At 36.5% G+C, this 23,395-nt stretch overlaps 2 protein-coding genes across 5 annotated transcripts in view; one reads left to right on the top strand and one right to left on the bottom strand.

Annotated features, from left to right (window-relative positions):
- Positions 1–77: 77 nt before the first annotated feature.
- The window catches only part of LOC110793090 (serine/threonine-protein kinase STY8), a 31,768-nt gene continuing 8,450 nt past the window's right edge, over positions 78–23,395 (bottom strand). For all 4 annotated transcript variants that reach the window (XM_021997927.2, XM_021997929.2, XM_056831310.1 and 1 more), the window contains 9 exons: positions 12,418–12,590; positions 12,225–12,332; positions 5,211–5,284; positions 4,240–4,415; positions 2,128–2,223; positions 906–986; positions 710–763; positions 473–631; positions 78–366 (listed from right to left, as the gene is read on the bottom strand). In XM_021997927.2, the coding sequence (XP_021853619.1) occupies positions 476–631; positions 710–763; positions 906–986; positions 2,128–2,223; positions 4,240–4,415; positions 5,211–5,284; positions 12,225–12,332; positions 12,418–12,590 (918 nt within the window). In that variant the 3' untranslated portion in view covers positions 78–366; positions 473–475. The remainder of the gene's footprint in view (positions 367–472; positions 632–709; positions 764–905; positions 987–2,127; positions 2,224–4,239; positions 4,416–5,210; positions 5,285–12,224; positions 12,333–12,417; positions 12,591–23,395) is intronic.
- LOC130462625 (uncharacterized) lies at positions 17,214–22,887 on the top strand. Its single transcript, XM_056831312.1, has 3 exons — positions 17,214–17,716; positions 18,376–18,543; positions 22,753–22,887. The coding sequence occupies exons 1-2, from the start codon at positions 17,411–17,413 to the stop codon at positions 18,535–18,537; spliced, it is 468 nt and encodes a 155-aa protein (XP_056687290.1). The 5' UTR covers positions 17,214–17,410; the 3' UTR covers positions 18,538–18,543; positions 22,753–22,887.

The following is a 23,395-nucleotide window of genomic DNA, read 5'->3' as shown; positions in this document are numbered from 1 at the left end:
TGACATATTTTGAAAATTAATGCATCTTTCAGCATTATTGAAGGAAATCGCTCGAAATATAGTTCAAACCTAAACACTGGTGATAAATCCAAGCGGACATTCACACATTGGAGAAATATACAGTATATAATCCAATAAATTGATCAAGAAACATTACAAACAGCATCCTCCCCACCCCAGCCTTCTCTCTCGCAACGCTAGTTGTTAATCAGTTCCAGTTAGTCACACGAGATATTATACAATCTAATGAGAAAAATATTATACAATCTAGCGAGAGAGACCTGTAGCGTTGCTGACGGGCGCACTTGATGAGAAGAATCCTTCAGCCGAAGATTTATTCTGGAAACTATTGACTTCATCTACTACCTGTATTAACATCAAAGAAACCATCTCAAGGCGAGAAAAGAAAGATACAAAGATAGTGCAAACCATCTGTAATAGAAACCATCTGTAATAGAGAAGAAGAACCAACCTCTTAAAAACGGCTAGTGCAAACCTCATTGGCTATTTGCTGCAGGACCTCGGTGACTTCTGAAAATTTGGGCCTAAGAGTGGGGTCCTGGTGCCAACATTTCTCCAGCAGATCAGCTAGTTTTGAAGGAGCGTGCTTTGGAATAGGAGGTCGAAGTCCCTAATCATGTTTAATAGAGTGATTATCATATTTGACGGCTAACATTAGTTGACAGTTGGATTGAAGAATATTATTTACCTTTTGAACTACTCCAATTGCAGCTTGCAATGGGGTCAAGGAGGAGTACGGAATCTGGTATCATAAATCATCAAAAAGATAATGCTAAATAATAAATATGGTACCTGGATGAGTTCATACTATAAAGAGAACTGTACGGCAATGGCTCTAACTGGGAATGGACTGGAACGGGTGGGGGGGAGTGAGAAGAACTTACTTCGCCCGTAAGAAGCTCCCAGAGCACTATCCCAAAACTAAAGACATCCGCTTTATGATCATACGGTTTATGTCCAATGACCTACAAATAATCATACAACCAATAGGAGCAAAATAAGCCAGAGTCATTCACAAGTAATTCGCACAAAAAACCTGAAGCCTAGTAGCCAGAGATAAAAACAATAGTATTATGGCTTTTGAACTACTAAGTTTATCTCTATGAAGATGAATTTTGGTGTATAAACAGAGATGCTGCGAAGGGTAAAACAAAAAAAATTGTTTCTTCTTAAAAAAAAATCACTCTTTGTTTCCTTTTCAATTAAAAAAAGACGCTTTTAGTGGATCACAAATAAGCAAAACCTGAGAAGACTTGTAAGAGGTATTAAGACCAGAAGAGAAAAAAAAACTATGGAACAATGAGCGGAGCAACCTATCTGGCCTAACCAGAAGAGAAAAATGAGAAATACTGTCGCTTTACATACACCTGACTTGTTTAAGAGACCAACAGACAACAGCAAATGTCCGAAGCAGCAAAACAACCATACTACGCAGTGACTTGACATCTATGCCCAGGACTAACAACATAAATGGTTGTCACGTGGCAACAAACGTAATTCAAACACAGCTTTTATGCAATTATTATCCAATTCCAGTCTAACTCCTTAATAGACCGAGTTAGGGGAAAATGGGAGAACAAGAAAGATAAAATAATCTTAATAGCTCAGTTTATTCCGAACTAATGATATCCATGAACTTCCATTCATTTAACTCTATTATATTTCAATCAGAGTGAATAAAATTTCAAAATCTCATCTTCACTTGGGCTGATTATCTTCCTATATCAAACTTCAACCAACAAAAATTCTCTATCTTTTCTAATTGTTTTTACTCTTTTTTCGTTTTCTGAAATTTCTTTTACAAATTACAATCTGATATCCTTCCCTTTGCTTCCCTGTATGTATTTGATCTACAAGTCTGCAACAACAGATTACAACCACAGGGCAAAAATTTCAGTTGAACTAATCTTCAAAATTCTGTTACAGTTCTCAACAATTTGATAATACTCAACTTTAGTTATGCAGATCCTTAGTCACAACTCACGAGCGCAATACGATAAAAAGATACATTAACATGATTAATAGTGAAGCAAATTTGAATAAGAAGTTTAGCACTTGGATGCAAATAAACCTCCAAATATCTACAGTTCGTTGGATAATAAATACCTCTGGAGCCATCCACCTATAGGTTCCTGTTTCGGCTGTCATGATTCCCGATTTTGTCTGCACTTTAGCAACTCCAAAGTCAGCAATCTTAACAACCTGCAGGAAGCAACAGTATAAATGGATGAATTAGATCAGGAAGCTCTTAAGAGTAATTTCTTCAATTTATCTTCGAGTCTAGAAGTGCATAAAACACCAGCTCAAGCTACTCTCTCCATTTCGGAATAATTGGCACGCTCCTTTGGGCACATAGTTTAAGAAAATTTGATTGGGAACCTAAAGTGAGTTGTTTAATGTAACGTAAAGTTAGTGGAATCATTTTATATTGTTGAAAAAGGGGACATGTGAGGATAGAGAAAGTTAATGTGACATGGTAGGTGAGATAAATACATTTTTAAACGGTGGGTCTTTTCCAAATTAGTGTTGATTATTCAGAAACGCCCAAAACAGGGAAGTGCGTCAGTTATTCTAAAACGGAGGGAGTTAAACAGATTTAAAGAAGCAGACTGGTTCACCCATTTTAGAATAGCGTTGACAACATTCCAGATCATAGAACTAAAATCTTGTGACAACACAAAACAGCGAATATTTAGCTCCCCCTCTCCAGCCTCTCACAAGTATCTTTTTCACAATCAGATTGTCAGCCCTAAATGCCTTTACTAAAATAAAAATCGACAAAGTCTCACACAATTAATCCAACTTTATCCTCTCCATCCAGCAGAGCTTGATAGCACTTACGACACCCATCCCTCCTTCCTAAAAGTGACCTACATTAGTGGCCACCCAGATATTCCTAGTCATACTAGATCTAAGTATTACAACCTGACATGCAAGAAAGTCTGAACTAACCCAACTAGAACCCTTTCCTACACATGTCCAGTTCAACACATTTTATCTGATCGGGTTAATGGAAATTCCAACAGATAAACAGAGAACAGAATCCTACAATGAATCAGATGTCAAAAGAAAATAAAGTGTTATGAGTTTACTGACTGCATGTGGTACTGGTTTCACCAACAGGCAACAGCACACGTAACCATATTAACTCATTGGAAAAGTAGCAGAAAATAATATGTGTTGTTGTCTCAAGAACTCGTGTTATACACCACCAACTCTCACACTACTTGTACAGAATGATAACACCGTCATCGCCTTCTTTGATGGGAAGAAAAGAATCAGAGTATTTAAAAACTCAGAAACATGATAAGTAATATTTTGATGGTTGTTGCAATCAAAAAATCTCCATCACATTGAGAGATATATATATTAAAAAAAAAACAGTGTTCAAAATTAATTCTAGCTAAATACTCCCTCCGTATGGAAATGATTGGTGCACTTTCCTTAATCAACCGCAATTAAATAATTGGTGCACTTTCTATTTTAGGAAATTTCTCCCTTTATTTTATTGTATCCTTCTTACAAAAAGTACCTCACTACTAATATTTTATCATTTAATCCACACTTACCCCACTTCCATTATCTTTTATTTCAATTATTTAATTCACATTTAATTCACATTTCCCCCACTTCTTTCATTCTTTAATAAAATCAACTTACCTTCACTAAACTCTGGGACGGTCTAAGTGCAACAATCATTACATACGGAGGGAATATTATGGAATGTTCCAGCGCCAGTGACCACTGTAGTGATTGAACCACACAAATAGTGTATATGATGCTAAGCACAACTTCCTCATTTTATATCATAATACAGACACTGGAGGTACTTCATATCATATTCACCAAATCAAAATGGCTCTTAAATCATCTTCGCTTCCTTTCCATGAAGTAAAAGATGGTCGTCCCGTTATGGCTTTTGGGTCAAATGGAAACAACCTCTCTACCATGCAATGCAGGGGTAAGGTTGCGTACGTCCGACTCCCCTTACCCCGCTTGTTGCGGGAGCCTCTCTGAGGCAATGGGGTAATGATAATGATAATGATGAACGATCTGACGTATTAGAGTGTCCATGCCAGAGGAAACTAGTCTTAAGAAAAAGAGAAACAGTCTAAAATTTACGTTCTGCTACCTTAACACACACACACACATCCAACCCCCACCAAGAAAAGTCTTTTAAATTTTAAAATCATGTGAATGCAAAGGGGGATCACTTACTCCATCTTCTCCCATAAGCAGATTGGCAGTTTTAAGGTCCCTGTGTACAATGTTATTTTGGTGGAGGTACTCCATTCCCATGGAAACATCAATAGCTGCCCTTAGTAGTGACTGTAATTTGAACACACCTTTTCTTTTATGCATGAAATCATACAAATTTCCTTTTGGCATGAACTCTGAAAAAGAAAAACACAGATCAATCAGAAAACAGCATGTTTTATCAACAAGAAGCAGTATGCAATTATTCTCCAGCTAAAGATTTAATGGAACATCAAGCAGCATATGAATGTCAAAGCACTTATCAACTTGGAATACTGATTCTACACTTGGAAGATTAAAATATACAGCGCAACTGCGCAAGTAAGCATACACAGATGCCTCTACCATTAGTCGTGTGCACGTCTGTACTACAGATTCATTTGCCTGAGGGCCTTTCGCCGAATGAAAGGTCTGCAACTCATATTCACAACCCCTAGAAACAGAATACCAAGAGTGAGAGGCAATCTAAATTCTGAAGTGGAATTCAAGCCCTAGCTTGAGAAACGTCCATAAATACTTCCTATGTTTTGTTTAGTTCTACTTCTACCCTTCTCGTTGGTCAAGATAGTAGTGAAATGACAAATCCACCCTTGTGAAGCCAAAAATAGGAGTGAGACAATAATATAGAGGGTGGGTAAAGGATAGTGTTGCCACTTATAACCTTCAATTATACCAATGGTAGAAATGGTAGGATGAATAAAGACATCCATATGAGAATGGTAGAACTTAAAAAAACGAAGAAAATATATTATATACCAGCTGACAAAATTAAGCTAAAAGCTGTCGACTTTCACAATTTGAGTAGAAGGTATTTCTTCGAAACATTTAGTACTTAACTCAACAAGATGATGAACATCATCTCTAATAGTAGAAATTCACTGGAGCAAAAGTTGAGCGTTTAAAAAAAAATGAATATTTTCACAAGGCATTACCTGTCACGAGGAAAAGGTTTGGAGATTTTTTGCAAGCACCTATAAATTGCACAACATTCTTGTGCTCAAGTTTCCTACAAAATGAACAAGAGTTATACAGAAGGCGTTAAAGAAAGTCACTGAGCTCGTCATCCTTAAATGAACATCAGCAAGCTGTACAACAATCCTTCTCCCACATTAACTCGGGCTCACTTAAATTACATATACTACTAAAGCATGAAGGACATGACCCCCAACTTTTTTCTAGAATGAACTGCCACTGAGGATAGAGAATCTACAGACACGTTGTCCTAGTGTAGAACAGATTACATAACACATGACTACAGGCAGATTCTCACATGGAAATAAGTCGTACAGGTACTCTTTCGCTATTTGTACCGAAAGACCAAAGGCAAATGACAGGTACAAGCAGCGCACGGAAATACATACCTACATCGTTTGGATTATTTGCTTTTGTAATTGAAAACTAGCAAACATAAACATGTGGAAATGATTAGGTTGTACTCCGTATCATATATACTTTAAGTCTTTAAATACTCAATACCGGTTTTGAGCTGAAATATGTTTACTGTTATGTATGCCGAAACCAAGCAATACTCTGGAGAAGTTCAGTATTTTCTCTCCGTGTTCAACATCCGGGAATATAAAAAGTCACATATTGAATTGGTGTCCTTTGTGATAAGGTACCTTTGACGGATAATGGCTAGTTAAAGTTCATAAGGCTTAGGCACTAGCATTGGGAAACATATGGAATCTTTGAAGGAGCACAAGATCTGATTTCAAAAACAGATGAATATTCTGAATTTGTGCTCAAGAAATGGCAACTTGACCTAATAAATAGAATGACTGCAGTTCAACTCATCAACTGTTGACCTTTACCACCTACGCAATGCGCATTATGTTCAATGTTGACTTCGCTTGAACTACTGGAACAGCAGGAACCCATCTTCTTTCGCATCATCAGGAGTAAACATATAGAAATGTTATGTGCACACGCAATGTTTTCAGCTCCTTGTTAACAAAAAGCAAAAGTGCTGCATTGGTCTTTTGCAGATGTGGTGTCTCCCCTTTTCTTCATCATCCATGTCAATAACCAAAGCGACAAAGGGGTTAACCTAGTTTTCATACAGAATCAATAAAAATAACACCACCAACCTGCCTGTCCGAATCTGAACATAATCTAGTTTGTTGATGAATCTTATACAAAAGCAAGCCGCACTCCCCGCCTACCCTTAGGGCCGGGGCTGCATAATGGCTCACTGGAAAAATATCAAGGACATGCTGAAAGCAAATGAAGTTGAACACTTGCATATATTAAAGCAACAGAATTTGGCATATTGTTTCACACTGTCAAGCAATAAAAAATAGAACACATAAATGTTTCAACTTTCAAGTAAACACTTCAATAAGGAATGCAAGATGTTCCCGATAGGATTGAAATACTTAATGTCATCTCAACATTTGGTTCTAATTTCTAATTCAGCAAAATTAGAAGGAACAAGGAAAGTAGAGAGTAGAATGAAACAGGACATGACTGAAAGTCCGAAAGACAATCAGATATTTCCTACTCAAAAAAAACCATCCAATAGCGCTCCTTTATCTTAAAAACATGTGTCGGCAAGGAATCATTTCCTTTACAGCTCATTGGCAAGTACAGGCTGAACAAAAGACTATGTGTAAGTTAATGAATTCACCGAACAAGGGGAAAGGGCTGGGAATTGCTCATGACCTGAACGAAATTACTCAAGAGGAAATCTTATGCTAGTGAAGGAAATTTAAGGTTTATGACTTGTACCGGCCATGATTTACCAGTGAGGTCAAAATCAAAGCAATCTTAATCCCCCAAAGATTAATTTTGCTAGCTATTCACCCTTTCCATTTATTTTTTTCTCTCTCCTTGACGTGTCTTCCCTGTTACCAACTGGGGGAATCACATCCTTCATATTTCCCCGTCTCCTATCCCCTCTCCCCCCCTTTTTTCAAAGTTCAAGATCAATACAGTCTACAATTATATATTGCATTTCCCTGCAACCTGCATCATGTTCAGGGTAAATATTAAATCAATTGTGTTTCAGATAAATGTTCCAACTGAAAACTGCTCTTCACATTCGTAGATTTTACCCTCCACATCGGGTACAAGCAGACAGCGTAGTTATAGGTATTGGTTATTATTACAGCATGGAAAGGTATGACAAACTAACAAAAAACAACACCATCCATTGTTCCACAGATAGAAATCCGATTCATTTCTAACAAGAAGCTATATGTATTCCCTGATCTATTCTTTCCTTGGGAGAAACCTTTCTTCAACTGATGCATAGGCCATGTATGATATTTCCTGGTATCTCTTCCACTGGACTGGTTTAGACAAATAAAATACCGCCTTCAAATTTCTAAGCATTGGTTATAATACTGCAAACCATTTTTTTTGCTTGATATATGGCAATTGGGGAAAGTGGGTGTTCTAAAAATAGGATTTTCTATCCTGTATCTTTACCAACAAAAGGCCTCATCAATCCAAGTTTCAAGTCACAAATTCATGATGCGACAGGCTTGTATAACTCCACTCACCTTATGCACTTGCTCTGTGGTTCAACCAATTAAATGCCACCCCCACCCCCTCAGTACCCCACGCACTCCACTCACCTGGACAAGAATCAGCTAAAAGATCAAAGCCTTTATGTCCTTCTATACTGTCGCGTGTATCATAAAAACTGGCATCAAGCGCAATGCTGCATGATATTGTAAGCTCGCATGAATCTGTAGGAGTAGAGAACACAGCGACAAGGCAATACATTCCAATTCTTTCCTGCAATGTACAAGATCAACCAGCATAAGATAATACTTGGCGTCTTCACAATGTTCTCCATGCCATACACTTCCTTTTACATCTTTATCTTTGTGTGCATGAACATTAACGATTATCTATCCAAACATTAATGATTATCTATCCAAACAACTACTCCCTCTGCCTGCAAAAAATCCAGTAAGCACAACTAAGCAGAAGGAGGTTTCAGCACAAACAGTTCTCATACCACAGTGACAAAAGACAGAGACTGACGAAAGACGAAGAAAGCTTTTTGGCAGGGTGGTGGGGAGAATGAGTTCGAGGCTAGTAGACTAATAGGACAAAGCAAGACCCAAAGAAAACTATAGCCAAAGAAATACAGAGTACAAAATATTAAAAAAAAAAGGGGAAATTAGGTATGGTACTAGAGGGTTTTTGGATATTTCATTTATTGACCAAAAAAACATTTTAGTTCACAGCGTAACCATTATGATTTCATTTAATTCTAAGTCCATGTGAACTAACAGCCTAATGACATGCGTGAACTAACAGTCGAATTCCATTCGGTTCTTAAATTGACTATTCTAACCTACAGATAAAAGAATTAACCTCATTCTCTCTGGCTCTGACATTTCCCTCTCCTGTCATTTACAGAAAGCATCACAACCTCATCAGCGGATACTGCAAAACTGTTGGTAATATGCACATCAAACCTCACTAATTCACATATACATACTCAGTCTTCAAACAGATATACCAACATATGCCTCCTCTTTCTAAGTTCAAAGCCCACATTTTTTTTTTCTCAGTTTCACTCATTTAGATGTTTCTCAAATGTAAGATGCTATTGTGGCAAAAGGATTGGAAGTGGGAAGAAAGAGAGAAACTGATCTCTAGGGGTTTTAGCGAGCCTAGCCGAGCGGAGCCGAGAACGAGCAGGATGCTGGGGTCGGCTCGAAGATGGTTTAGCCGTTTAGGTAAGGAGCTTGAGATCGAAGCTCGTTGAGCTTGGCTCGAGCTCTAAGTCCCGAGCTTCAAACTCGGCTCGAGCTTAGGCTTACTGATTTTGACTTATTTCAGACAAAATAAGTTCAAATACATTCAAATAAGTTCATTTAATTTATGATAAGTTCGAATAATGCAAGTTCAGAAAAATAAACATTCAGACATCTATTATACAAATAAGTTTATTTCAGATAAAATAAATTCAGATAAGTTCAGATAATATAAGTTTAGACAAAATAAGTCGAATAGAACGGAGCCATAATTGTTCAAAGTTCAAAATCGTTTCGAACTCGAGGGGTTAAATAGCTAGATCTTTCCATGCATGGTAAATCCTTAACACGATTTAACAACGGCCCAAACCCGCTTCAAAATACTCTCTTTATCATTATTTGCTTTTATATGTCTTCATAGTTCCCTTCCTATAGGCCCATGTTTCTATATCGATGTGGGATAACACCCCTCGTTTTCTTTAAGAAATTGGACAACACCCTTTTAATCTTACACTAGGCAAACCATAAAACACTGATGAACACGAAAAACATCAAGAAAAGGTCTTCCTTTTACTCCCTCCGTCCCTAAATATGTGTCTTATTTCTAAAAATGGCGGTGCCTTACCTTTTAAACCTCGAATTTGGCTTTGGATTGCTAGGTATGTTGGATTTTTTATAATTTTTTTAGTTTATTTTGGTTAGTTGACGATTTATGGGTTTATTGATGATTGTTTTGATGATTTTGATTTGTTGATGAATTTTTGTGATTTTATGGATATTTTTTATTTTCCTGGGTCTTTTTTTAGAGTTTATTTTCCTGGGCAGATATTTTTTATTTTATGGATATCTTAATTTTCTGGGTTTGTGTGTTTTTTTTTTATAAATTTAGGGTTAATCTTCGTTTTTTTGATAATTTTTTGATAGTTTTGTACCAATTTTAGTTCGAACTTTTAAAATATTTTTCTGATGATTGTTTGATGTTCGAATTTATGAATTTAAGATTTATCTGAGTTTCTGGATTTGAGTTTTCTGGATTTGTGTCTTTTCGAATTATTGTGAAAGTTCTGAGTTTTTGGATGAATTTTGAGTTTTTAGGTTCGATTTTGTGGATTAATTTCTGGGTTCGAAGGTTCGAATTTATGAGTTTTGGGAACGAATGTATGAGTTTTCTAGGTTTTAATTTTTTTAGGGTTTGGTGATATTTTGATGATTTATCTAGGTTCGAATGTTTGGGTAAGAATTTGAGGAGGGGTTCGTATTTTTGGGTTAGAATTTGAGAAGGGGGTTCGAATTTATGGGTTTGATTTTTTGGGTTAGAATTTTGATGATTTTCTTGGGTTAGAATATTGATGGCCGTCGTTGAGGTGGAGGAGGTGTCGTCGGCGTCGACGTTGAGGGGGAGAAGGCAGTGTTGAGGGGAGGGTTTATTTTCTTTATTGTGGTCCCTTTAATTCTATTGGTGCTTGGATTTTTTGTGCAATATGATTGGTTGTTTTTGTTGGAAGTGGATCAATGACATGGCACTTGGTTTACTTTTTCTGATTAATCCTTTCCACAATAAAAACAATCTCAATCATTACCTCTTACACACTTCTCATTTTTATTAAACACCGCGCAAACCTTCAAATATGACACATATTTAGGAACGGAGGGAGTATAATTTAAAAAGTACTTCCTCCGTCCCACATTACTCCTTACACATCCGCCCCACATTACTTGTTACACTTACCTTTACACAAAGTTTAAGGTGATAAGTGGTTGTTTAGTAACCAATTGTTATTTTATTGAAAAAGTAGATGTGATAGGAGTTAGTGGGATATTCTTTTAATTGAATGACAGAGGACGTGAGAACCAAATTTTTGTTAGAGGGATAAGAGAGACAATACAACAATTGTGGGGTCATACCTAATTTGGAAGTGTAACAAGTAATGTGGTAGGAAGTATAACAAGTAATGTGGGATGGATGGAAGAGGAAACCTGTAACGAGTAATGCGGGACGGAAGGAGTACATGTTTTGCGGAAATAAAAAAAACATGGTTGTAAAATGAATGGCAGATGCTACATTTTGATACTAGTTACTGAAACTTAAGTAGGAATGAAGATTTTTTTTTTTTAGGGTTGTTATTCATGTTGCATTCATTGTCGGCGTGCTAAATTGAAAGTCAAGCTCTCTGCTATCATATCCTTCTCCCTCTTGAAAATTAAGGTATGAAAACCAAACAAATATCATACAACAACTAATGTAAGGATTCCCACCGCACAAAAACTGAAAAATGAGTAATAGCTTGACATATGATCTTTTTCTGCTTAATAATATGAAATTGATATACTCCTTCAATCCCACATTACTCGTTACACTTACCTTTACACAAAGTTTTAGGTGATAAGTGGTTGTTTGGTTATTAATTTTTATTTTATTGAAAAAGTAGATGTGGTAGGAGTTAGTGGGATACTTTTTAACTGGATGAGAGAGAGTGTGGGGACCAAACTTTTTTTAATGAAAAGAGAGATACAATATAATAGTTGTGAGGTCATTCCTAATTTAGAAGTGTAACAAGTAATGTGGGACGAACGAAAAAGGAAATTATAACAAGTAAAGTGAGACGGAGGGAGGGAGTACTATTACATGCATAAATACTCAACACACTCTGAATCTAAGTTTTTAAATTATCATTCTCCACCTTGCTTCTAATTGTTACATGGATTGGGTACTTGTGCACAACATGGTACGTGTTTAGGAGTAGGACTCGGCTATTTTGTGAAAATTATCCATGATTTTGATTCAAAGTAAACTGTCGAAGTGCCCTGCTCATGTTGGGTACTGGAGGTGACATGAGGAATTGGAGTAACATAGGCTTTTATATCTAGGCATACAGCCCTTGCTTGTACCGCTTGCTAATATAGTAATATCTGACGAGAGACGAATTTTTTTTCCAAACTTGCACGGCATTGTCACTTCTATGATAAACATTTCTAAATTATTTTACAACATAATTGCGGATGAGTTTTTTTTTAAATGTTAAAAATTATGTTTATGAAAGTTACAGTATGACTAATTTAACAATCTTATTAATGAACTTTCAAGCAGAACCAAGGCTAGCTAAATGTGGATTATGTTTATGAAAATATTACTATTAGTTTTACAAATCTCTATTAATAAAGTAACGGTAAGAAGTACATAGGGACATGACATAGAACCTGACTAAAATGACAGGGAAACATGTGATTCACCTTATTATTTTAACTTCTTGAAAGAAGTCTTCAACCACATCGGAATTGATATGCCCTGACTTTAGAACTTTGATTGCAACTTCCTGACCACAGTATGTCCCTTTGTATCTGAAGAGGTCAAAACAAATCAATTGGAAAAAGTTCACACAAATTGATGGCCCTACATTAAAATTTTGTGACTTAAAGAACTTACAAATCACCATGTGAGCCAGATGCCACTCTGCATCCTACTTTTAGAAGACTCTGATCAATATCACTCTCATTATTTCTGCTTGGCATTCCCTTTACATTTCTATAACCACATTTAACTGCTTCACGATGATGCTCACCAACAGCTGCCCATGAAAGAGCTTGTGATTCAGGATCCTTCATAATCAAAATGACTCACATTACCACTGTGTCACGCTGAGATGAAGCTTACAAGAAAAGGCTAAGCACGCACTTTCCAACGAGGAACTTGAGCCTTCACGAAGTCCAGAGATATGCATAACATATTACTCCAAATTCAATGATATTGCTGCTCTACCATCTAATAGCTGGTATACAGATTAAGACCTATCATTCTTTCATAATTTCCATCTAGCAAAGGCTTTTCAGTTTTCATCACTTGTTCCATGAAAAAGTGGGTCCATAACATCTGCTCTGAGAATCACTCGACTTACACCATGACATCTACTTTTGGGCATTATGTAATAGCATAGGTCATTACAAATCTCTGTTGTACCCATTACACATATTGAGACAATTGGATTTATATTCAAGAAAACCTCGGGACTCTGTTTTAGACTATAAAATAATTAAACCTCACATTAGAAGACTGAAGACCAGGTGCTGGATAAGCATACTTTTACACAGTCTAAAAACTTATTGAAAAACAATTTAGGGGTCGTTTGGTTCAACAAATTGGAATGGAATGGATTGTAAACCCATACCAGGGAGGTATGGATTGACATCCCCATTCCTAAGTAGTTGTGTTTGGTTCGCTTTGGAATGGATTCTATAATCCTATACCCATTGTTTGGTTCACTTTAGCGATGGATTATGTATCATGTACTATTATTTCATAATAAATCAAATTACCGGCAATATACTTATTATTTTATTCATATTATTTTGAAAAGAAAATTTCATTATCACCAATTAATTTCATCCTACAAAAACAAAATTATTTCATTCCAGAAAACTTCAATTTATTTAAAAAAGAACTGGTTCGTCAATACTCAATGCTTTATTATTTGACTTTGTGTAATTTATTTGATTAATTTACTGATTATGCTGGTGGGGATTGTTATCTGGGAATTTATTTGAAGTTAGAATTTGATCTCCATCTCGGAAAAGTGGAAAACACTGGTTCGCCTTGAAGGTCGTCGGATTGAAGGTTGACGATGAAAGTCGCCGGTGAAGGTCGGCTTGAAGGTCCGCGGTGAAGGTCGACGATGAAGTTCGCCGGTGAAGATCACCTTGAAGGTAGGTGGTGATGGTTTCCATGAGGTCGTTGATGATGCTAGATGGTGGGGCTGCTCTCTATCTCTCTTCCCTCCTTTGTAAATTAGGGTTAGTAACTTGGGTGGAATGGATTATGAATCTTGGGTAAAGGGTGGGTATGGGATTCCAGGGGTATGGAGTGGAGATAGAACCCCATTGGTATGAGACTCCATTCCAAAAAGACAGAACCAAATAATAAAATGGATGGAATGGATTCTAACTACATTCCAATCCATTCCATAATGGTCAACCAAACGACCCCTTATTTATTTACAATTGCTGAAGTGGAATGCTTTCCATTATGTTCAAAGGTAGTGGGACATGCAACATAACCACCAAGTTGCAGGTCCATAACTCTGCAGTTGCAACCATTGGTGAAATCACTAGTGGACCACAATTATTTTCTGAGCTTATAATACCCCACCACCTTATTTAGGACAAAGTAATTCAAGTAGCAGTACAGTAGCTAGGAAACCTAAATGGCCAAGCTTTGAAGACAAAAAGTAAACATGCCACTTATGCCCAAAACCGTCCAGGTAAAAGTTAAAACTATTTCAACACAACTTACATCTTCTGAATGGTCACTACACAAGCCACCAAACTTATGTGGTGGATTTTAAAGATGGAAAAGCGATTAGGATGACACAACCATCACCGTAACTTGAATTATGAGTTGTCAAAAGCAAAAACCTTACTGCATCGATACAGAAGCCAACAAAAAGAGTAACTACGAGGACTATTTTACTTCATAACCAAAACTTCTAATTACTTAATGATCCATGCATGTAATTTTGAGGGCACCTTCTCTCTTAGGATCTACCAAATGAGAAAATCAGCCATTCTTTCCACCCCAATTTGTGCATTTTTATCCTTTTTACATCTTTGGCCACCTGGCCCACCTTCGTTCTCAATCTTTACCCCACTTCCTTTCTACTCCAAAACCTTTCGTTCAACCTCCTTCAGTTTTGTATTTTGAATTTAATGTTTTTTCAAAGTAAAAGCTAGGCCAACCCTTAATGCTGGGGCCGGCATGCTCAGAGATGCTTAGGTGGGTGGTTGTGGGGTTTAGGTTTAATTACGTTTAGTTTAGGGTTAATTGGGGGTTAATTAGGAGTTAATTATCATTAAAAATTTAACGGCGTTAGAATTCTGTTAAAAAATCATTTGATGAATTTCTGAAAAATAGGGGTGGTTTTGGAAAATTAGTGGGCATTTGGTGCATTACGCGAAACCCGGGGGCTCTTCATGAAAAATCGATAGATATAAGTGAAAGAAAATTGTGGGACAACTCAAAAAAGAATGTGTGAATGAAAGTTTGGGACAATCCAGAAAAGTGAAAAACAAACTGTTAAAAAAATTCAGGGCCTGAAGGAGTAACTATCTAAAAGTCGAATGTTAACTTTTCTTTGAGATGAATACACAAAATTGGTGTGTAGTGTGTACATGTTAATTTCACACTGCCAATGTTTTTCTTAGAAAAGGCATTATATCAATCTAATCAAGTTCACATACAGAAAGTCATCCAATGCGTGTAATCTGTATCTAGAATAAGCAGCCAGCTAAAAAATTCTATGTCCAGACTTCTCCAAGCTACCATTACATCAGCCTCAAGATTACTGTAGAAGTCAGCCTATTGCTGCTAGTTCTTCGCAAAACTTACAATTATTTCCTCCATACTTATGCTATAATTTTCCACGACTGGGAGAACATGAGAGATATGTAAATAAAAAGAAGAAGCCCCAGGTTCAAAATAACTAAGAATCCTAAGGTATGTGGTAGGATCCTTTCTCATCATAGAACATTTGGTATCTTTGTGAGCAATCATTTCCATATATAACTATTCTACTTGTATCGGCCCTAGGGAAATTCTGACTTATATTTTGCCTTTTGGGGTTTCTAAACATCTGAAAGAGAATATACAGTTTGCCTTGCCTCTCTTTACCGATTTTCTTCTTGAGGCTCTTCTTTCCCTCTAAATCCAGCACTCCTTCCTTCCCCTTTCTCCTTCCCAAATTATTTAGGAAAATTCTCTTTGGTAACCTTAAGTTTATTATTTTTCTCTTTGGTCAAATAAAAACAAGAATTTTCTCTTCGGTAGCCTTCAGTTTCTATACATAACAAAACAATGGTATAAATGATGATGTAACCGATTTTAGTAACTGTGATTAGCATCTGAATTTACAAAAATACCCTCTTTAATGGGCTAGTACACTATTCACCTCTACTCACTGACTTCCCTTCAATTGAAGCCTTTCAAACAAAAACCATTGCAAATCAATTGATTTATTGTCCGAATGAAAATGTCGGATACTAAAGATGATTGTTTAAAAACATTGCACATTTAACATTTGTGTAAATGTAAGCACTACTGGGTTGCACAATAATGATTTAGGTGTTAAGGTTTATCAGTGTATAAGAGGAGGAAATGAATCAGAGAGAAAGACTATTTTCCTTTAAGAGGGAAAACTAGTTTGAAGGGTATTTAAGTAAATTAATCGTTAACTAACTATAGTTAACTACAATTAGTCTAATAATATAGTTTTTGAAAAATATTACAGTAGATAAAACCATCATTAATGCCATTGTTTACTAAAGGCTGTCATAGAGAAAATTATTGTTTTCATTTTACCAAAGAGAAAAATAAGAAACTTCAGGTTACCAAAGAGAATTTCCCAATTATTTATCTTTAAGTTCTTAACTATCCTGTCTAAAAATATCTACTTCACCAATATCACCTTTCTCGTTTTAACATCAGTTGCTGCTAAATATCTTAAAACAGAAAACAATTATTTATCTTAATTATCCTGTCTCAAAATATCTACTTCACCCATATCACCTTTCTCGTCTTAACTCCAGTTGCTGCTAATATCTTAAAACAGAAACTCATATGCCGCTCTCGAATCTTTCCATCTATTCTCCGTATAACCTAAAACTATACTCCGTACTAGCTAACAAATATACTTTCCCTGACCCAATCTCTTTCACCTCCATCAGTTATCTTACATTTTACTCCCGAGGTTTCAATCTATAACCAAAACAGCGTTGAAGCAAAAAACAGCTAGTAACATACAGAAACCTGCAAGGACCGGATCGCATAATGATCTTGCCAACTACTCCCTCCGTTTCTTTTTGTTGTATCCGTTTCCTTTTTAGTCGTTTCATAATGTTGTATCCACTTAGAATCTTTCCATTTTTGGACATACTTTTTTTCCTAAAATACCCTTATATTTCAATCTAATAACCAAAAAACCTAAAGAATCTACCCATATTTCCACCTAATTTTCCCCACCCATAATATTTTATTCATTTAACCCACCCACCTCCCTTATTAAATTAATAAAACCCTAACGTCACTCTCACCTCTCTCTCCTTATAACCCGTCCCTCTCACCCTCTCTCTCCTCATTCTCTTCGGATCCCTCTCTCCTCCTGTCTCCCTCTCTCTCCTCAAGAAATCTCTCTGTTTCTCTAAAAACCCTAACCTTCTCCGCCCATGTTCTTCGTTTTTTTTGGTGAGATCTCTCAGATCTTTGGGGTTTTCGCTCAAAATTGTTCTCAAACTTTAACCGGAACGACATTCCGGTGAGATCCCCTCTAGTTTTGTCCCCTTTGTCGTCCCAAATCCCGGTTGGTAATCGATTCTCTGGTGAAATTTTTTTGGGGATAAAATCGGAGTTTTATTAGGGTTTTATTAATTTCTTAATGGGATCCTCTTCCTCCAAATATCTTCCGACTTATTCGGTTGGTACTTCTGGGCAACGAATTCCTGACTCAAACTGTGATTGGGGCTCGAAATGCATTTGTCCCAACAACGAGCACTCGTATTCTGGCGAGTATCTGAATAATTTGAGGTTGGCCCAGAAGGAGAACACGAGTACCCGAAATTATCTCAAAGCTTGGTTTGAGAAAATGGAAGTGGAGCCTGGTGAAGAGGTGGAGTCCAAATACGACGATCGAGTCCCCACACCAGCAGATCTGAGATTCTTTGGAGGAGACGAATCTGATGAGGTATATTTCCTTATTTTTGGGTTTTTTTCCTGATTTTTCGAGTTAATTAGGGTTTACTCTGTTTTTGGGATTTTTTGTGTTTCTTGGAGAAAATCTGTGATTTTTGGTTGAAACGTAGGTTTTCTAATAAAATTAGGGTTACTCTGCATGTTCTGATTTTTTGAGATTTTTTGTGAATTTTAATGATTTTTTTTCATTTGTTGATGATTTTTGTGAATTGTTTTAGATTTAACATTGGTTCATTTTTTGTGATCATGCATGTCCCATAAATGTTTGATTTTTGTGTTAAATGATGAAGTTTTCGAATTGCATGTCAGAGATTCGTTGATAATTTTTGTTAAATGATGAAGTTTTCTAATTGCATGTAAGAGATCCCTTGATTTATTTTGTTAAATGATAAATTTTCGAATTGCATGTCAGAGATCCCTTGATTTTTTTGGTTAAATGATGAAGTTCATGAATTGCATGTTAGAGATCCCTTGATTTTTCTCGATTTTTATGAGTTTATTTAAATTGCATGTTGAATACCATGAATGTTGGTCTGTTTTGGTTGATTTGGATGTTCAATTCCATGATTACTTTGATGATGTTGTTCTTTGATCTTGTTAAGTTGATGTGAAATATATTAAACATATTTTATGTCCCCTCTTTATTGCAAGGAACCCAATCACTCTGATTCATTCGACCTATACTATGTGGGTGAGTGTGAGAACACAACTGCTGGTCCAGAGGTTTCTGATGGGCAATGTTCGGTTTCGTCCCCAAACGTGAAGGAAGATGAAATAAAAAAAAAGCCACCTAAGGGTGTTGATGATGCTTAGAGATAAGTGTGTCTTCTATAAACCCTCTTTTAATTATATTTGGATTGCTGGTTAGCTGTGGAGACATAAGGTGGAGTAGCCAACAACTGTGATCTGTTGTTGGCAAGGGGTGTTGTTGTTTTGTTGATGATGTGATAGGGTTTGGAGTGTATTCACGTCCTCTATTATTGCCTTGTTGCTTGAAACATGTTGCCTTGTTGATTGATGAATGTTGCCTTGTTGATTGATGAATGTTGCCTTGTTGATTGATGAATGTTGCCTTGTGTGCTTGCTGATTTAATAATGTTGCCTGTTGAAACTGTCATATGTTTGCTGGTTGATTAGTGTTGCCTTGAGAGGGGTGAAAGCATATGGGATGGGTTTATGAATAAAATTTTAACATGTGATTGGAAAAATACAGTTTCATTAAAGTCCCCTCTTATTGTTTGTCTTTCCTGAATGCTTGGTCTGTGATGTTAGGGTTTGAATGAGGTCTATGATGAGTCTTTCAGTGCTGAGAAACTATCCATGTTTCATAAACCACAGTGCGCCATTAGCATCCAGCCGTAGGCTGTATGAGGCTTTTGTGTGCTAATGGTTTGTGAACATGGTGTGGTTCAATGAAGCTTGGGGACATCTGAGACCAAATTTAACATGATGATGAGTCTTTCATATGCAGAGTCTTTCATATGCTGATGTGTTTTTTCAAGTTACATCGATGATGAGTCTTTCATATGCTGAGAAACAATTCAAGTTACCTACACTCACTCGTGCTGCCATTAGTATCAGTGATGATGCTTCTCAGGCGCTAAGTGTGTGTAGGTTGAATTTGTTTCAATGATGCTTGGGGACATCTGAGATGAATTTTGATGTCATGCATGTTTTACTTTTGTTAGTTAGGTGGTCCTTCAAAGGGGATTGACTTATTTTTAAATATCCAATGCGATAGTTCACAATTTGTCAATTCCCTTTGGAAGGACCACCATGACACTTAAACAACATGTTTGATTGTGGTGTTAATGATAATCAATGATGTTAAAGGTTGATATCCTGAGATTTATGTTTCAATACTTGTCCTTTAACTCCTTTTGTCGAATGGAGTGATTGTCATTTCACATGATCAGTAGTGAATATCAATCATTCCGTTCGGCAAAAGGATGTTAAAGTTGAGAAAATATTGATACAATAGATCAATGATGCTATTCAACAACTCTGAGATTGGAACCCTAATGTTTGCTAATGTCCCATGTGTGAGTTTGGTCATTGTTAAAATTTGGAAACATACTACATATATGCTGTAAATCAACCTATCTGAGATTGTTGTGCCTTGTCCATTGCTGCCTTGTTATTTGTTTTGAGTCATCTATGATGAGTCTTCATTTGCTGACACTCAAACCCTATATTCCATTAACACTCATGCGCCATTAGCATGAATAATGCTTCTCAGGAGCTAAGTGTTGGTGGATGGGGTTTGTGTGAGGGATGCTTGGGGACATTCTGAGATGGTTGTGTGTACTTGCTTCTATGTACTTGATGCCTTCTTCTTCATGCTTTGTTCAATGATGAATTGGTTTAAGCATATCGAATTTTACTTTTGTTGACGCATCGGTATCTAGGTGGTAAGATTTTCCATCTGAAAATGATGTGATATGCATTCTTTCCACTTAGATGCCGATGTGTTTAGAGAAGTGATTTTGCATATGACTTTCTAAGTATGTTGTAAGTAAATACCTTGCCTTTGCTGCCTTGCTCATGGCCTTGTTTTTTTGAGTTGTTCAATGATGAAATGATTTAGTAACTCGAATATTACATCTTTTGACGCATCGGTTTCAAAATGGGAATAAATTCCATCTGAAAATGATGTGATATTCATTCTTTCCATTTTGAAGCTGATGTGTTTAGAGTTGTGATTTTGCATGTCCTGAGTTTCCTACACTTTTAGTATCCTCTGTCAAATGGAGTGACTTTCCTTTCCCATTTCTGTTTGTGTTAGTCATTCACTCCATTTGGGAGGAGGATATTAAAGTTTAGGATTCAATGATGATGAACACATACAAACTGAGAACAACATGTCCCCATGCTTTGCCTTGGCTTGAAAATGAATTCATGTGTTGCCTTGAAAACATAAAGTTGTCCCCTTAATGGTTTAAGGAATGGCTGACTCATTAAATTGGTGTTTTGTGTTTCAATTACAACTACAAATAAGAAACATGATTGTGAATATGATGAACAAAAACTAAACTATGATTGTGATAACCTAGTTATTGTTGCCTTGTTGATGCTGTCTTGTTCATATTGCCTTGTGCATTGCTGCCTAGTTATTGTTGCCTTGTTGATGCTGTCTTGTTCATATTGCCTTGTGCATTGTTGCCTTATGATTTTGACTTATCCTGAAATCATATGTTAATATGCAATGTACATGTTCCCTTATGATTTTGAATAATCCTGAAATCATATGTTAATATGCAATGTACATGAATAACTACAAATATGTGAGTATGATGAACAAAAACTAAAGATTAACAACAACAAATTGATTCATTCATTCTTCCAGTTGATATGTTGCTTCCAAAATGTTTTAAATACATGTGATGCTTTCATTCAAGCTTACAAAAGTGACATTTTGTTTGCTCTTGTAACTTTTAAAACATGTTCCCAAAACACAAAAAGTAATCTCTCGTTCTTGCTCTATACTTCACTGATTTGCTCTCCATTCATCAACAAGTTGTTTGCATTCATTCACAGCCCACCTTGGGGCCTTAACTTGTTCTGGCAGATTCCCCTCATCTTCTAAAATCTTTTTCTTGTTGTGTGGGAGTTGGTAGTCATTGTCCCCCTTGTGTTTCAAAATTTCATTTCCAACATATTGAAGTGACATCCACACATTAGATAGAGTCTTTGCATGCAGTTCATTATATGCCTCAGTCACAGCACCACTTAAATCTTCAACTGTTTTAGGCATCTTTTTGTGCATTAGTGATTGAATTGACCTAAAGAACCCCAAGTCTAATATGTTACAATCTGGACTGTTTGCTGGCTGCTGAGTCAATATCAATGTGAAGCCATCTTGCTTGTAATGTTGCTGCCATTCTTGATCATTTTGCAAAATGTGTGCCTTTGCATTGTCTTGAATGATGTATATCACCCTTTCCCCCTCATGTGGTGGCCATTTCTCTTTAATTGCTGGGATTAGGTAGTTGATTAGCATGGCCCTAGTTGCAATCTGATTAACTGACTTGATTGGTTTAGTCTCAATTGTCCCCTTGACTCTATTTTTGGATGTTCTCTTTGCTGCCACTGCATCTGTGAATGGAAATATACCAAGTTTCCCATCCCACTCACACTGCCCATCTTGTCCCCACCTTGGCCTTGCTACTGCTGCCATAAACATGAACTTTGGAATCTTAGTTCTTGATTTTCCCTTCCTGTGTGGAAATGGTTCATTGTTTGCTAAATAAACTCTTTGACTTTTTTGTGTAAGATAGAACCATTTCTCATCGATGTGAATGAAATCATACATGCTGTAATATGTGGGATCATTTGGTATTGAGTAGTCCATTAAGAGACCAAGTACCCACTTCATCCTTGCCATCTTGCATTCTTCTGAAATGCCTGGATTCAATGGACTTGAATGTGGTTTTATCTGTTTTCTTTTCACCATTCTCCAAACTGTTGTGGGACTCAAATTGAGCATCCTTGCTAGATCAATAATGGTTGTTCTATCCCCCATGGCTATGGAGGCTATAGACTCATATGTTACTTGAATTCTCTTTCTCCCACAGTTGTGATATTTGCTATCATAGAAATACGAATCCATGGCTGCCTTATGTGCCAATGCTCTCTGCCATATTAGTCTAATTGTCTTCCTTGTGTAACCAAACTTTATAACAGCCTGCCTATTTGTCCCATGAATGAGTTCATCTGAATGCTTTTCTTTTCTTAAGAGAAGGAACAACAAGATTTCCAACCTTAATTCGTTGTTAATCCTTGGGGTTCTAGGCTTATGATGATTTTGCTCTGTTTCTGTTTGATGAATTGGAGATGGTGGGAACTCTTGTTGTGTTGGCATGTTCAAATCAAACAAAAATGGAACTGAGTGGTTATCTGATATACCTGATGTATGCTGTGGTCCCACTTCACATTCTTGTGCATATTCTTGTCCCACTTCATTCAGATCTGGCAATTGTTGATTTTGCTCAAAGTCCCCTATTTGATGAGCATTTACTTCACTTACAGCATTTTGGGTTGCTTCATCATCATCATAATCTGAATCAGAGTTCGTCCCGTCTCCTTCATCATCGGAAAAACCGAGGAACTCGTCCTCCTCTTGATCTGAAGCCATTAATGTCCCCTTGCTGATTAATTGTAGTGCATTTATTGCCTTTGGTTTTTTGTTGTTGTAACTGATATTAAAACAGTTGGAATTTATGAGGGTTTTTGGGTAGAAATTGTCCCCTATTTATAAAGGGTGGTAAATGTATAAAGTTTGGAGGGAAAAAGTTTGGAGGGAAAACTTTTTGGTAAATTTCTGTTTTTGGAGGGAAGTGTAAAAAGGGAAGTGGACTTTCCCAATTTGGGAAGTCTTCCCTCCGTTTTTTTCTGTTGCTGTAATCTCATTGGATGAAATAAATCCACCTCATGTACTTTGGTCCCCACTTCAATCAGATTTTTTCTGATTTTTGATTAATTAAATGAAAATATCCCCTTTCCCATAATTCTTTAATATTTTCTCTCTCCTTACTTTAATCTTTAAAAAAGAATCTCTTACACATTCTTACACACAATCATTTCTCTTACACCCAATCATTACACTTATACCCATACAAACCAAGATTCTATTTTTCTTAAAAACCCCCCAAGATTCCAAATGGATACAACA

This window comes from Spinacia oleracea, chromosome 6, assembly GCF_020520425.1.
Source record: "Spinacia oleracea cultivar Varoflay chromosome 6, BTI_SOV_V1, whole genome shotgun sequence".
Classification (NCBI taxonomy): domain Eukaryota; kingdom Viridiplantae; phylum Streptophyta; class Magnoliopsida; order Caryophyllales; family Amaranthaceae; genus Spinacia; species Spinacia oleracea.
The sequence above is the reverse complement of the archived record's forward strand: the minus strand, read 5'-3'. Positions and strand labels throughout refer to the sequence as shown.

What these genes read in the sequence shown, in the direction of transcription:
- LOC130462625 (XM_056831312.1), top strand. Translation starts at nt 17,411, where the DNA reads ATGGGATCCTCTTCCTCCAAATATCTTCCGACTTATTCGGTTGGTACT. An exon ending in GAGGAGACGAATCTGATGAG is followed by an intron (nt 17,717 to 18,375) that starts GTATATTTCCTT and finishes CTTTATTGCAAG; the next exon opens with GAACCCAATCACTCTGATTC.